This window comes from Pelmatolapia mariae, linkage group LG23 (genome assembly GCF_036321145.2).
Source record: "Pelmatolapia mariae isolate MD_Pm_ZW linkage group LG23, Pm_UMD_F_2, whole genome shotgun sequence".
In the NCBI taxonomy this organism is placed as follows: domain Eukaryota; kingdom Metazoa; phylum Chordata; class Actinopteri; order Cichliformes; family Cichlidae; genus Pelmatolapia; species Pelmatolapia mariae.
The window spans coordinates 12,080,850-12,095,900 of NC_086246.1; the positions used below are offsets into that span (position 1 = coordinate 12,080,850).

Here is a 15,051-nt window from a genome sequence, read left to right on the forward strand (position 1 = left end):
CGCGCATTAATAGGGTTTCTCTCCAGTTCTCACACCCCTTCCTTTCTCCCCCCCTTCCCCTCTTTGACCCACCTCACCATTATGTGTATGTATGTGCTTAATCAGGCGCAGCCCACCTCCACCTTCCATCGCTCTGCCATATGGTTCACAGTTTTGCATCATTTGATATGCAGCGCTTTAAGAAAGTGTTTGTTGCTGCTGAATTTTTTTACACATTCACTGCTGTCAGACGTTGCAGCTTGAATTAAGACAGCGAGGTGATGAACAAGAGGCCCAAAATAAGCTCTAATCACAAAGTAATTCAAAGTTAGCAGTTTGGAGGTTCAAAAAGCCAAGGAGCTTGATAACTATTTCCACGCCGAATTTATTGCAGAAGGATTGACTCAAACTTTCCCCGTGCTACTTTTCATGCCCGATTTCTATATAATTATCTTGTCTTGTACTAGAAAGTCTTAAAAAAGAAAAAAATGCTGTTCCTGAGTGGCGTTTTTATGATAAACAAGGCTAACCTACATGTCGGCAACAAATGCAGAGCTTCTCTATGTGTCTTGTTTATGAGTGGGGAGGCAGCATATGCTGCTCTTCGCTGGCAGCCTTTCCCACTGCGATCCTCTCCCACTCTCCTCTCCCGCCTTAAATACTTCTCGCCAATCACCTTGAGAGTACGCGAGGCGTCTTTGATTTATTGTACCGGCCGGGCTGCTTCTCCATCTTCGACCCCGACTTGTCACAAGGCGGCTATAATTGGGAGATGCTCGTGACCCACCTAACACAGCAGCCCAGTCGGAGGGGGTGGCATCCTTGGGAATTCTCCATCTCTCTCGCTCTCTATCTCTGGCATTTTTTTTTCTTTTCTCCCTCTTTCTTTCTTTTTCTTCCACGAAAAGTAGGACACCCAGCAGCACTATTAATTGTTTTGCCCTTTATATCTCAAAAACAGTAGAGAGAACAAGAGCGAGAAAAGGGTGGGTGAAGAAGTAAAGGACGCAGCCTCACTGTCTTTGCCCTCTTCTTGCTTTGCAGGAGGCCTCGGCTAGCTTCGCCGAGTGGGAGAGGCTGATGAAGAGCCTGGGGTCGGGGGCTGCTGCGATGGACAACCCCTTCACTGAAGTCATGGGCCTGGTCACGCAGATGTACAAGCAAACAGCCATCGCCAAGGTAAAGGAAGACCAGCTGCTGTTATATCTTACATACAGGAATACCTTTGAAAGATGAAGCAGGGGATTTTTCTATTGTGTGGGGTATTCAAAGCCCCATAGGGCCGCATTGTTGTCCAAATGATCAATGAGCAACACTGTTGCTCTGGTGGCATGTTACTTCATTACCATGAACACAGATACTGTAGTTTATCAATCCCACACACACCATCCATTCTCACAAATGCACCACAGTCCGAAAATAGTCCCCATCAGAGACGCTATAACCTGTTGTTTGACTAATGGATTTTAAATATTACCTCTCCAGCTGGTTTTGTTAATTATTTAGCATTTTTAATCAATAAAACTATCTAACCTATCGTGGCCTTGCATATACACAGAATAAGTTATGAGTGAGATCATCCAACTGGATGACGGATATCCAGCAGTTCTTCTGCTTTTGTGTTGTTCTGTGGTGTTACTATGAAGAAAAGAGCTTTCTGAATATTAGAATTATAGGTATTGGCTCAGAGAGGGCCGAGAACAAATTTTCCCGCAGTGTAATATTATTCAAGGTTTTTTAAAAGTCCTAAAAAGTTAAATTTTAATTAAAAAATAAAGTCTTTGAAAAGTATTTCATGTTTTTAGGTGTTTTAAGACTAGTAGTTAAAATCAAAGCCAATGAGATTTCATTATGCAAATCATTTTTTTAAACTTTTGCTGTTTTTAATGTTATTTGTTTGAAGTCCTTCTACACATATTAACCTAACAGAGCAGGGGTAGGCAACTGCAGGCCTCAAGTGCCAGTGTCCTGCAGGTTTTAGATCTCACCCTGGGACAACACACCTGAATCAGATGATTAGTTCATTACCAGGCCTCTGGAGAACTTCAAGACATGCTGAGGAGGTCATTTAGCCATTTAAATAAGCTGTGATGGATCAAGGACACATCTAAAACCTGCAGGACCTTGAGGCCTTTGAGGCCTGAGTTTGGACACCCCTGTGATAGGGGGTCATGTTATTGTTTTTTCTGTATTATTGTAGGGTCTTTACTGACTGTTGTTTGGTGCAGTATGAATTGAAATTGTTGATACAACAGGTCTGGCAATAATCAGGCCTGAGTGTAGCTTGTGAAATCAAAGTCTGTAGTTAATTCATGATTTAACAAGGGGAGGATTGTTTTTTTTCCACCTGATAAATGCATTTATTCTGGTCATCTTTGTCTAATATTACAATTTGTTTCATAATCTAAAACATTCACGTGTGAAAAATGTGGAAAAACCTAAGAAATCAGGAAGGGGGGAAATACTTAATGCACTCAGTCTTCCGCTGGTGCAAGTCTATTTCCAGCGTTTGCTGTTGTGACCACTAGCCCTGCTCTAGTGGTCACACTACCCTGAAAACACAGCCTTGGTTTCAATATGACCGCTAAGCATTCATACATTTATTTAACACTGTGGTTCAAGTTTCAGAACATAGAAGGGAAGCACACTGAATGTGATTTGAGAAAAACAGGAAAATCTGTCTAAATCAGTATCAAGAAAATGTGGTTAAATCGATCATTCTTGTTCTTGTCTGAAAGAGCTGACAGTTTAGGAAAAGTTTAAAGACCGCTTTGACATTTAGGAAAGAGAACATTAATACTGCTAACATGTCTGTCTATTCTGTATGATGCTAGACCTGGAAATAATGTCTATTGGGAGTTCATCACTGAGGCTTAATTTTTCATTTGAACAGTAATGAACAGAAAACACTAAAATAATGTAAAGTATTTGAAATTACTATCATTTTAAATATATTATATTGTTACTGATTTCTACTGCTAGAAAAACTAGACTCAGCTGATGCTGAATTTTTTAGATAATCACGATACCAGTTTATAGGAAGTAGAACAAGACACTTTATTCCTATTGGCTGTCCCAAACCCAGGTACACGGGAAGGTTTGTGTCAGAAATAATCTTGAAGGAAGAGTATGTGAACAACAGGATTATGAGTTTGAAGTTGTAGATCGAAGGGGTTACATTACACGTGCCCCACAGGTTGGATGTCAGAAGAGAAATTGGAATCGTGGAGTAGGTCGGATGAAGTGGTAGAGAGTGGTCACAGGTGGAGAGAGTGGTGATCGTAGTGGGCTTCAGTGGACATGGAGGTGAAGGGAACAGAGGTGAGATGTTTGGTAGATTTGGTGTTAAGGAGAGAAATGCAGAAAGCCAGATGTCGTGGATTTTGTGAGAGGGTCGAAGGTAAAATATAAGAGTGGAGGAAGGTGCACACAGGTGGACTACATCTTATGCAGAAGGTGCGAATTTAAAGAGATAGGAGACTGCAAGGTTGTGGCAGGTGGGAATATAGATAGGCGTCATTAGATAATAGTCTGTAAGAAAGTATTCATAACCGCAAATCCCTATTTATATCTATACTGTACTTCATAACCAGGTGTGGGATTTCATCTGTGATTGGCTCTGAGCCCCTTCTTGTTTGCAGTGGTGGTGGACAGGGTGACAGTCGCTGTTTCTTGTCCTGCCTCCCTCCTCTCACCCCCAACAGGTTGTGGCAGGTGGCTGGCCCTCCCTGAGCCTGGTTCTACCAGAGATACTTCCTGTTTAAAAGGGAGTTTTTCCTTCCCACTTTTGCCAACTACTTGCTCATCAGATTGTTGGGGTTTTCTCTGTATTATTGCTGGGTCTTTATCTTATAATATAAAGCGCCTTGAGGTGACTTGATGCTATATAAATAATTAATTTAATTAAATTAAACTGAATGAGATTGAATTGAAATCAATAACTGTTTCAATTGTTTTCCCTAGTGTAGAGTTGTCTACCTTCCCCTTATCTTTAAGGTGACTTTCCTCTGCCACACCTCATAAAAATAAGTTATGTGCAGCTGGTGGGTGGGGCTTCTGTCCTGACAATGGCCGTGGTGTATCTGTTCTCAGAGACATCATACAGATGTAAGAGTAGGAAAAAACTGCAAAACAGGGTATTTCTTGAACACAAGCTTGCTTCATAATTTGATGCTTCGCTTATTGTGAGTATTTACCATTGTAACAATATATGGCTATAACTGAAAATAGGAAAATACATTGTTGTTCACATTAACCTTCAAATATCTCGCAAGCAACAAACCCAGAGCTATACATTATATCACCCAGATAGCTTAAAAATTAGCTCGATGATGTTGTTTTTTTTATTAATTTTCCTATTTCAGGAAATGGTGAATTGATGGCACAGCATCATTCTCAGAGCGCTTGGCCAACCACTCAGTGAGATCTCATGGGAAAATCATTGCCATGGTAACAGAACCTAATGGTTGCCAGTGAAAGCACTTAGACAAAGTAGGGAGTTATAACTGAGGTATTATTTTGTTGCGTCCAGCCTGGCATGATTACCCCTTATATCAAAGTTACACACCGCACTAAAATAGCATCTCTGTGATGTTGTTGCTATGGAAACTCGGTCGGCTCTCTGAAGTGACTTCTTTTTTTCTTTTTAATGAGAGCAATATGGGAAGGTGGCATTTAGTCTAAGGAAGGCCGGCGGGGGAGGGGGGTCAGAGCAACTAGTATTGAGAATCTAACATTTCCTGTTCGTCAGTGGAAGCATTTTTACACTAATATAGCTTTCAACCTCTGTTCCGCTTCTAGCCTCTTACTAAGAGAACAGGCAGTTCCCTAGTCTCTTATATTTGTAGCTGAGCAAACAGTTCCACCAGATATAGTATCCCTCTCCAATCATCTGCCATGTTCGAGGGCTGGCATTCCTCTCAATTAGCCCAGCGCCCTCAGCCATGAGGATTGTGGCCCCGAGGTTAACGAAGAGCGGAGATAACCACTGAACGCAATCATCGACACGCTACCCGCTCAGCCTGCCTCCAAGCTTGGATCTCTTTTGCGCTTGGTGTTGTTTGCTGATTGGATTTCTGCTCAGTTTAGCCTAACACTGGACCTCCTTTCATTACAAAGCCCCCACCCGCACCGACCCGCTCTCCCACCTCAAAGCCGATACTGCCGGCCTAGTCTCATTTCCTCTGCTACTGGTTCACAGAGTCGGACACACTTTCTCTACTTCCGAGAAAGAGAAAAAAAAAGAGAAAGCTTGCTTTATTCTTTTTTTGGATCATCGAGAGGGGTGGAACGGTATGATAGATTCACACATCTATGTCACTCTGACAAGCATCACGGCCCCTGCCTGCCTGCCAGTCCGCCTGGCGACGAAGCTGCCAAACGCCTTTGGGGTATTTTTGTTGCTTTACCCGCCAAGCATCTGCTCCCAATTACCCAGAGAGGACAGCTCTGATGCTGGACTTTAAAGCAAGCTAACGGGCCGCTTCAGACAGCCGAGAAGTTTGTGCACTAATTAAACTCAGCGGAAGGAAGACGGCGAAGCCGAGCCGTCAGTAATGAGGACCCCCCAGATCAGAACAGGGTCGGGCAGGCCTGGCGGAGAGATTCATTATCAGGCGCATCGGCTAATTATCAGCAAGGCGAAGCAGAGGTTCTCCCACCAGAGCATCAGGTGTGTGATGGCTGCAGAGGTTGTCAGCTTGCAGGAGGTGCGGAGATTATAGGGTGGGCTTCACACCACAGAGAAAGGGCCTGTCTCCAAAAACCGTCTAGTAAGGGCTCTGTTTGACTCAACTCAAACCTCAGGATTTCTCACTAGTTGGTGCTATTCTTGGCTGCTTTATGGCCCGGGGCTCTGAAATGAGCCGATTGCGGATGCTCAATGACACGCTCGTACAGCTCTTGCAGAAGGTAGCGGGGAGCAGGCCACAGCCATCACAGTGTGATCGCTGGGCACCAGCGCACGGTGAAATGATAGATACAGATACCTGCAGGCTACAGTTACCTCACTGTGCCGCTTCCTTTTTAGGTTGTTAGACTCACACCGTCAATCAAGGTCAGAGGCTTTAGCTGAAAACAAACAAAAGTGCATTAAACTTGGACTGTGATGTTTTTAGGGGGGGTTAAGCATTGTTACCATTTGACTTCATAAATCAAAAGCCCGACATGAAGGAGGAAAAAAAATGTGGTTATGCAAAAAGTAAAATGAGCAAAAACTTGAGAATGGAATAGTTTCAGTAAGAAAACTTTTATATCCTGCATTAATTCCAGGCTGCAGCTGTCACTTTTCACAGGTAATAATTCTTTTTAGGAGTGTTTGCAAGTCCTGAATGTGTTCACATATAAGATCTCCTAAAATATCAGCCCAGTCAAATACGTGATGATAGTTACATTATTAGGAAATAATAATGCGATAATAATAAAGTGCTATGACCTCAATAAAACTGGCGATAAAAGTTCAAACTGTCAGTTTATAGACCCGTTAGTAGTGCTGCCACAAACGATTATTTTGATAGTCGACTAGTCACCAATTATTTTTGCGATTAGTCGACTAATCAGATCATGCATCCATTGGACGTAAAACGTACAGCTTATTGCACCAGCAGCATCTGCTCTTATAGAACTATCATTAGCTTTAAGTGATTAAGGTATGTGCTAACTAAAAATAAAGACAAGATGATAGTTTATCAAATTTTAATGACATTTGCAGATTGTTTCGGTGGAGTTTAATAAACTCAGCCGTCTGCTCCTTGCTATCTAAAATATAACAGGACACCGGAGTATATTCTCGAGCATCTCACACTTCTGATAATCAGTTGTCTGCTTGACGTTTATTAGCTGTGTAAAAACTGTAACTTTAATCTCAGCCAAACCGATTTACTCAGGAACAAATAAAACACTGAAAAAAGCCAAACAATAACATTTTTAAGTTATCTAAGTGACTTATATATCATGTTTAACCTGAGTAACGAAAGACAGCGGTGGGTTTGAAAACGATTTGCTGGGAGTCCGGTGTTCTCAACGGCTCTAGTGACCATTGAACCCCGGCTAGTTATCGAGTTGGTGGGTAACAGACGTCTCCGAAAACGTCAGAGCGCTTTTGAAAATATGTGGTGTCTTGATAAACTGAGCAGATATTTGAGGTTTACACAGCTACATTCTCACCTGAAAATATGTTAAACGTTTATTTTGTGACCCAGAAAGAATAATAAGAGTAATATTAAAACTAACTAGCTGCCGCCATTGTTGGAAACTGAGCAGGGCTGCGCTATGAATTCTGGGATAGGTTGGGCCACGAAGGATACACCCGACCCATCCTTCAAATCTCGGGAAATGAAGGGCGCTTTTGTTGGCCGCATTTGTCTGAGTCTTCTAATTTGGACAGGCTTCGTCGTGTCGCTGTAACGTAATCGGCCTACAAATGCGGGCACAGGAGGATGCGGTTCCTGCATTTGGACACAGCTACCAGATACTGCTTCTTCTTCTTCGGGGTTTAACGGCAGCTGGCATCCTTGTACATGCAGTGCTGCCATCTTCTGTTTCAGTCCGTTATTACACTCTTAAATCCTACTACTTATTCCTGCGTCTTTTGGGATCTTACAAAGCTTCAAATGACGCGTCGACTATTAAATTAGTCATCGACGATTTTGATAGTCGACATAATTGTGACTAGTCGACTAATCGTGGCAGCCCTACCCGTTAGTATTGCTGCTTCATCATCTGACTTTGTCTAAATGACACCATTAATATCTGCACATAGTGTATGATATATATACCAGTGATAGGCCAATATCAGCTGGTGAGATCAGTTTTGGCAACATGTGACATAAAAGGTCTTTATTTTATTATTTTTTTGTAAATCCTGTCTGTTCATGTATGAAAAGGTGAGTTTTGCTTGTTTGTTATTGTCATCGAAATTAAAAAATAGAAAATCCAAAAATACACCAAGCATAAGCCAAGTTGTGAGTTATTGATTTGACTCTTGCTATCTCCGAGCTGACAAATGCGCCCCAGTCGCTCTGTGTGCTCTTTCCTTTTAAAGTCTGGATCCCTGGCATTCAATAGAGAATCGATCACACGGAAAGGATGCCGCGGTGATTAATTGACTTCTTCACTGATCTCGCCGCTTCCTCTGTGTGTGGTCGACTGGTGAAGTGATGGATTCAGTAGCTCTCTTTCATCTGTGTCTATTTTTGTGTGTGTGTGTGTGTGTGTGTGTGTGTGGCCAGGCGGGAGCTGTGAAGGACTACATTAAGATGATGCTGGAGGCAGAGCAGCTGAAGTTCCTGGTGTTCGCCCACCACCTCACCATGCTGCAGGCCTGCACCGAGGCCGTCATCGAGGCCAAGGTAACCTCGGGCACTCTGCGGGCAACTGGAGCTTCTAAAATGTGTTAAAGCGGCAGTAAGCAACGGCTGTGGTGGTGCCTGTAGGATGTGTAGCAACACTGGCGAGAGGTGTGTGAATTATTTGAAATTCTAAAAGCTGCTAGCTCAGGTTCAAGTTTAATTAATTTTGTAGTACGCTGCTGCTTCTCCTGGAAATCTCCATACAGAACAGTCTGTTCCGTATCTCACACGCTAGCTCCAAACTCACTGACCCACTCAGGCCTCCACTCGAACTCCCCAGCCATACTCTAATATTTCCCAGGAAGCAGTATGCACCTCACATGCTATTGGGTATATACTCAGCACAGTCAGGAGTATATTAGCATGTAGTTTCTGACACAGCCTGTGCACAGGGCAGCATGCCCATATTAACATCCTACAATGTAACATACATGTATGTACATATATATATACATACATATATATATACATATATATATATATACATATATATATATATACATATATATATATACATGGCCCATTGTACCCAAGCAAGCATCTCCCACTCCCCACATCCTCACCCTCACCACACACATATACACACGTGAAAATTAGTAACATATAGCAATGAATTAATAATATCAATAGCATCGTTCCAGCACCTTGGAAAGCCACTAAAGCCAGAGGTTGGGGAAACAGGCACATTTATTTAGGTTATGCTACCAACTCAGACCGTCTTCAAATCAGCCAAAATGCAGCAGTCATTTCCAGTAGACCAGCTCCTACATAGATTCCACACATATTACAGTATGAGTGCACATTCTCAATATAAAAGTGGTAACAGTGTTTCAATCCTTGACAAAAACATGAACACAAACTACTCACTCTTTGAGGAGAGCATTGCTCACGTCCCGACAGCATGCTCATCCTGCTCTTTTTTCCCCCTTCCTCTTTTGAGCACCATTTTTTTTCACTTTGGCTTGCTAAACATAATTCATTATGTGCTGCACCAGACTACTGCTGTATAAGACACTTCGTTGGCAGGTTTGCACCTATTTTCCATAAATGATAGAGAGAAGGATCAGGAAGTACAGCTGACATATTTTCTCGTATGCCCCCCTGCCATCAACACATATCAGGGAAAAAAAGAACCTGTATTTAATCAACTGGCTCTAAAATGATCATTTACATCTGAAATTAAGTTCAAAAGGAAAATGTATGTACATATAGTTAGGCTAGAACCATGACTTAAACATATAGTGGGTTGTTTTTATAATCTGTCCATCTTTAAATGCAGTGACCAGACAGATGTCATGTAATGTGTAGGGGACTATTCCATAATGCCCTGAAACACTGCCCCTGCATATTTCTCTTCTTTTATAGCTCAGGAATTAAGAGATTCTCAAATTCCAAGTAACTGAATCACTGAATTAAAGGAATGGGATTAAACTGAAAACTAAAGGGTAGCTTGTGGAGCCGCTACATTTTCTGTGTTCTGTGTAAAGCCTTTACACACCGGACGTGTAAAAGTTTTACCAATACTTCATACATTAAAATATTTTTCAGACTAATCCTTAATGCAGCCGTTCACACCAACCGCGTATTTTCGCAGGACAAATTTTGGGCGTTTATTTTGTCAGATCAAAGTTTGATTTTTTTGGATGTGGATATGTAATCTGGGCAATCAGACCACTGCATTTGGCAGAAAGTCCGCTCATAGCTCAAAACGCACACCGGCACTAAATTTACAATGATATGGAAATCAGACACACAGCGAGACTCTGCTCGGGGTCAGCTGGCTCTCTAAAATGATTTCTCTGCCTCCTCAGATGTGTTCCCAACCAGAGTTCAGATTGTCTCACCGACATCCCAAAATATGTACGAAAGCAGTCGTGATCAGTCGTGACCTGGATCAAACCATGAAATTCACCCTGCTTCTGACTTCTCCCGAAAAACTGGGTGAACCCAGAATCCAGAAAATCCAGTATGTTTAAAAACATCGTGAGCAGCTCTGGGTTTTTTTAGGACATGTTTTTTTGTATACACCTTAAATGACAAATTTACATCCAAAAAATTCTGAATTGAATGTTATATTTTTGCAGTACGCTCGCTGTGTAAAGCCTTTTCGAATATGCTGACCTCAGCTGAAGTGATGAGGTCAGCATATGTCAAAGGAATCCCTGTTAGCTGTTTGTCTTCAGGCTTTCTAAAATGCTCTGCTTCAAACAGTTTTTTTCCATCTTTGAACTGTATGATCTCAGAAAGGGGCTCTAGGGACAGAAGCCCCACCCACCTGCTGTTTAAACATTCTGTTTGTGACAAGGAGCCAGTAAAAAGAAAGCAGCTACAGATCCACTGTAAGAACAATGAGGATTATTTTGAACTGTTATTCATGCAAAGCTGCTCTAGTGGAGTCCAAGAATAAGAGAGGGTCTGGAAATCAGGATCATGGGTCCGAAGCAGCAGGTTCTGTGTATAAGTGTCTTTAACAGTCACTGATAGGTTTCATTTCATGTTCTACTAGCAGGCTTCTTTCTGCATTGCTGTCTGTGCATTATTACAGGCAAACCAGGAAAACGTATATCAGTAAAATCCAGCTTTCAGCCTAACATCACGACCTTTCCACAATACTTTTTCTGTCAGCCACTACCAGTCAGTCAGGAAGGTTTCTGTTTGCTGAGGCTTTCTGCTCCTAAAAGCTTCAATCTGGTTGCTCTGAGTAGTTTAAAACAAGCTCGAATTTCTGTGATTTTAGCGCATGAGCCACTTTGCAAAAGTGAAAGCACCGTTTTTATATTCTTGATATTTCATTTTGGCACAAATGCTCATTCCTGTCATTTCCATTCAAGATTTTGACTTTTTTCCCCGGCCGCAGACACCTCAGTTGCTTATTAAGTGTAACGTGAAAGTACTAAATGTGTAGATTGTATTCATATTTCACTTTCACTTCCTGGCTTACCAGAGGTAATTGGCCCCATGCTTAAGTTTTATTCCTTCATCCATAGTCCCGCTGTGTTTATAAGTCAAATCCTTCTCATGGCTGTGATTTCCTTCGACAGGGTACTAAGCTCTGAGCTGTGCCAGTTGGGCTTTTACTTACAGTAGAGGTTAGTCGTGAATTATATGAATCTGCATCTTATAAGGTATGTTTAGCCGCATCGTTTGGATGATTAACAAATTAGTTTATACACTGAGACGCTTCGAGCCGTCCACATTCTTGAAGGAAACTCTTCTTTTGCTTTCGTAGAAAGTAAACTTTACTTCCACAACTTCTTCTCAAGTCATCACAAGCAAACGATATCTCTTAGCTCGGCGCCGGCAACCTGTGAAAGAGTTCAAATGTGTGTTTGCGGATGTGCGCTCGCGCGTGCGTGCGTGTGTCACTGAGGTCGGGGAGGTGTCGGCTGAATGTAATGTAGCGGTACAACGTGTGATAGCACATTCCTCCTTGAGACGCTCACTCCGTGGTGCATTCGCACTCACTAATTAACAGAAATGAGCTAAAAAAGGAACGACAAGCAACGCACTGTGATGAGAAGCTTGGCAGGGACAAGCGACTGTGCTCCAATTACAGTGTTGTCACTGTTTTTTCTGCACCACACGCTCTCATTCTTCACCTGGTGTCGAACTGGTTGGAAGTTTTTATCATCAATGTTTTTTTTTTTCCCCACCAGCTAATAAACAACTCAGTTTTGTGGCCTTGAGATATTGTTTATCCCTGCTAGTTCTCCGTGAGCACATTTATTTGACCTTTATTTTTTCAGGAAAAGTCAAACAGACCTGTGTGTTCTTTCTCAGCGCGGTTCTCCTTCATATTCATGTAGTTACAGTTACATTCACACGCGGGAGCGCCACAGTGCGAACACGCTATCCTACTGTCGGCCACCGCGCAGCTCCGCGGGACAAATGGCCCCAAATCAAAAGAGTGAGGTCACCGCAGCACATCAGCGGCTCGGTGAAGGTCGAGTTCAGGTTTAATAAACATGGCAGCCGCCCGCTCCCTTTGTTTGGTGTTTCATTATGCTACCAAATATTGTGTTATTAGCGGCGTTCTCGTTTTATTTAATTCATTGCAGCTCCCCTGCTGATGTCTTTGATGGTGTATCCATTCACATTTCTCTTATTGAAATGTCTGCAGGAACCTAGAATACAGGTTAATGAAGTGCTACACTCCTTTAATGTTCCAGCACCAATCTGCACCACCTTTTTACAGACAGACAATACCATTCCTCTCAGTTTGAAGCTTTATTTCTCTTCAACAACCACACAACACATATCTCATCCTGTTTTTGGCCCGATTCTTTTGCTAAAGAATAGAGGTACGAGTGCTGGATAATAAGCATAGACTATGTACAAAAGGTGATTGTTGCCAACATGTTGGCATCCATTGGTGTTTGTTCTGCTGATTTAAAGCCTTTAGTTTTGCGTTTTGGCTGTCACCATCCCGTTAGCTTTGAAACAAGATTCAAATGGGTGCTAATTGTGGCTTCCGAAAAGCAGGCTTAAATGATTAAGCCCGATCGCTAAATGATTTTTAAAGAAATACTGATATCTTGATACGTCTTTGATATTCATTTCTTTCACACACACGAAACATAAAGAGGTCTTCCTAACTGTTCTTATGTGTAGTATTTACTACTTCTAACCCCTGTTTTTGTACCGTTCTCTAAAAAGGCTCATTTTTCCTGTACAGTTGGTCATTTTAACTTGTGACTCTTTTTGGGGTTAACTCTTTTTCTGAGCCTGCTTAAACTGGACTTTTGAAGAATTGCAGTACTTTCAAACTGGCTTTATTTTTCAGCTTAAATTGCTGCTGGAGATTAACACAGATTTAACAGCTCTTGCTCTAGTCAACAGACTGGCTTTAACCGTGGTCAGATATGACCAGTAGCTTCTGAAGGTTAACATTAATGTTAACAAACTTCAGACAGATGTTGATCTTTACCTGATTTAGTGGCGCTGACCTCTTGTTGTACAGGAATCGCACATTTTAACATGCCAAATATAAACACAGCATGACTCACACACCTTAAAGTTGAGCTTATTTAGACAGACTCTTCTGTTAGTTGCTCTAGTCTCTCTTGAAGGAAATATATTCTCCCTTTTCCCTTTGTTTACTTGCTGGTTGGAAACTTTATGCAGCACTTTGTCCTGAGCAGATAACTTTTTTCTTTTCTTTTTTTTTTAGCTTTGTGACAATAACTATGTGCATCAGCTGGAGATTGGAGCTGTGTCTCCTGGTTAGAAAGATTATTGCCTTAAAGCTATCAAGTGTTATTATATTATTTTACATTGCTCAACTGCCACTTTTAGTGATCTAAATTTTCCTTTGAAAATCAAAAGCTGCGTTGTCTCGACTCCACCCTGACAGGCTGGTTATATCCGAATCGACGGCAGCGTACCGTCATCAGAGCGAATCCAGTTGGTCCACAGATTCCAGAGTGACCCAGAAACCCGAGTGGCCATCCTCAGCATCCAGGCAGCTGGACAGGTACTTGCATACTTATCCAGCAGGCTATGCAGGCTATGCCTGATCATAATAAAGAAAATAAAACACCCTGCAGTGAATTGGAAAATCAGCTAAATAGACTCAGTTTTGCATATTAGAGGTAATTATGGTTTGTACTGGTTGTTGTGAATCATAATATCATAGAGAAATGAATGGTGGAAACATGTTCTAGTCTTAATAATAAACTCATTGACCTCAATTATTCTGAGTGACCAAATATGTACAGAAATGTTATGCATTCCAATCAAAAGAAGTGGGTGCTTGAAGCACTTACATATCAATTAGCTGATAATATTCTGCTATTAAAATGAATTTCAACAAATTAAATTTCATTCAATTGGACTGGATTGTTCCATTTTTGAGGTGGTTGTACTGGGTACTCTGAAACAGATATGTAGCGTGTGTGTTTGTGTGTGTCCTCTCCAGGGTTTGACCTTCACCGCTGCCAGCCACGTGGTGTTTGCCGAGCTCTACTGGAACCCCGGTCATGTCAAGCAGGCTGAAGATCGTGCCCACCGCATTGGGCAGACGTCCTCCGTCAACGTGCATTATCTCATTGCCAAGGGCACCTTTGACACCGTCATGTGGTCCATGCTCAACAGGAAGGTACTGTGGGTGACATTATGGCAGCAAAGTTGGAGAAATTTATGCAAAGCTGCTTATGATTTCACTGATGTCATATTAAATTTGAATGATACATCACCCTTACTTCTCTTGTACTGATTAGGCTCTTCAGTGTTTTTAATGGAAGCAATACTAACATTTGCATATTGCTACGCGATAAGTTTTAAGAGTAATCCAGAAGTTTCTCTTCCTGGACAGGATGTTTCTGTCTCCAAATTCCGATTACACATCATGGCTTCCAAACTGATCATCACAAACGAAGTTGTGAATAAATTTAAATGTGATTTTTGCTCTGAAAAATATTTACTTACCACATTTTCAGTGACCAGTTGTTACAGTTTTGCCTTTGTGCACAACCGTAATAGATTTAAGACCTCACGCAAGTAGGTTTGTCAACATAGGACAACAGTGGTGAGTGATCGCAGGATCTTTTCCATGATTAAAGGGAAAACTCCTTTACGACATCCAACCAAGAGAAAATCCCTTTTCCTTAAACTGTTCACTTGAGTTTCTTATTGTTTTGTTTAAAATGAATTCTTGTGGTGTAAAGAAGCAAAACTGTAAAAAACCAAAAAACCAACCAAAAAACGTGTCACTGTTCATAAATTT

General features: G+C 41.7%; 1 protein-coding gene across 1 annotated transcript in view; it reads left to right on the forward strand.

The window, feature by feature from the left end:
- The window catches only part of zranb3 (zinc finger, RAN-binding domain containing 3), a 117,066-nt gene that overhangs the window by 34,759 nt on the left and 67,256 nt on the right, over positions 1-15,051 (forward strand). Inside the window, exons 8-11 of the mRNA XM_063466374.1 lie at positions 1,024-1,158; positions 8,208-8,327; positions 13,681-13,800; positions 14,245-14,424. Of these exons, the coding sequence (XP_063322444.1) occupies positions 1,024-1,158; positions 8,208-8,327; positions 13,681-13,800; positions 14,245-14,424 (555 nt within the window). The remainder of the gene's footprint in view (positions 1-1,023; positions 1,159-8,207; positions 8,328-13,680; positions 13,801-14,244; positions 14,425-15,051) is intronic.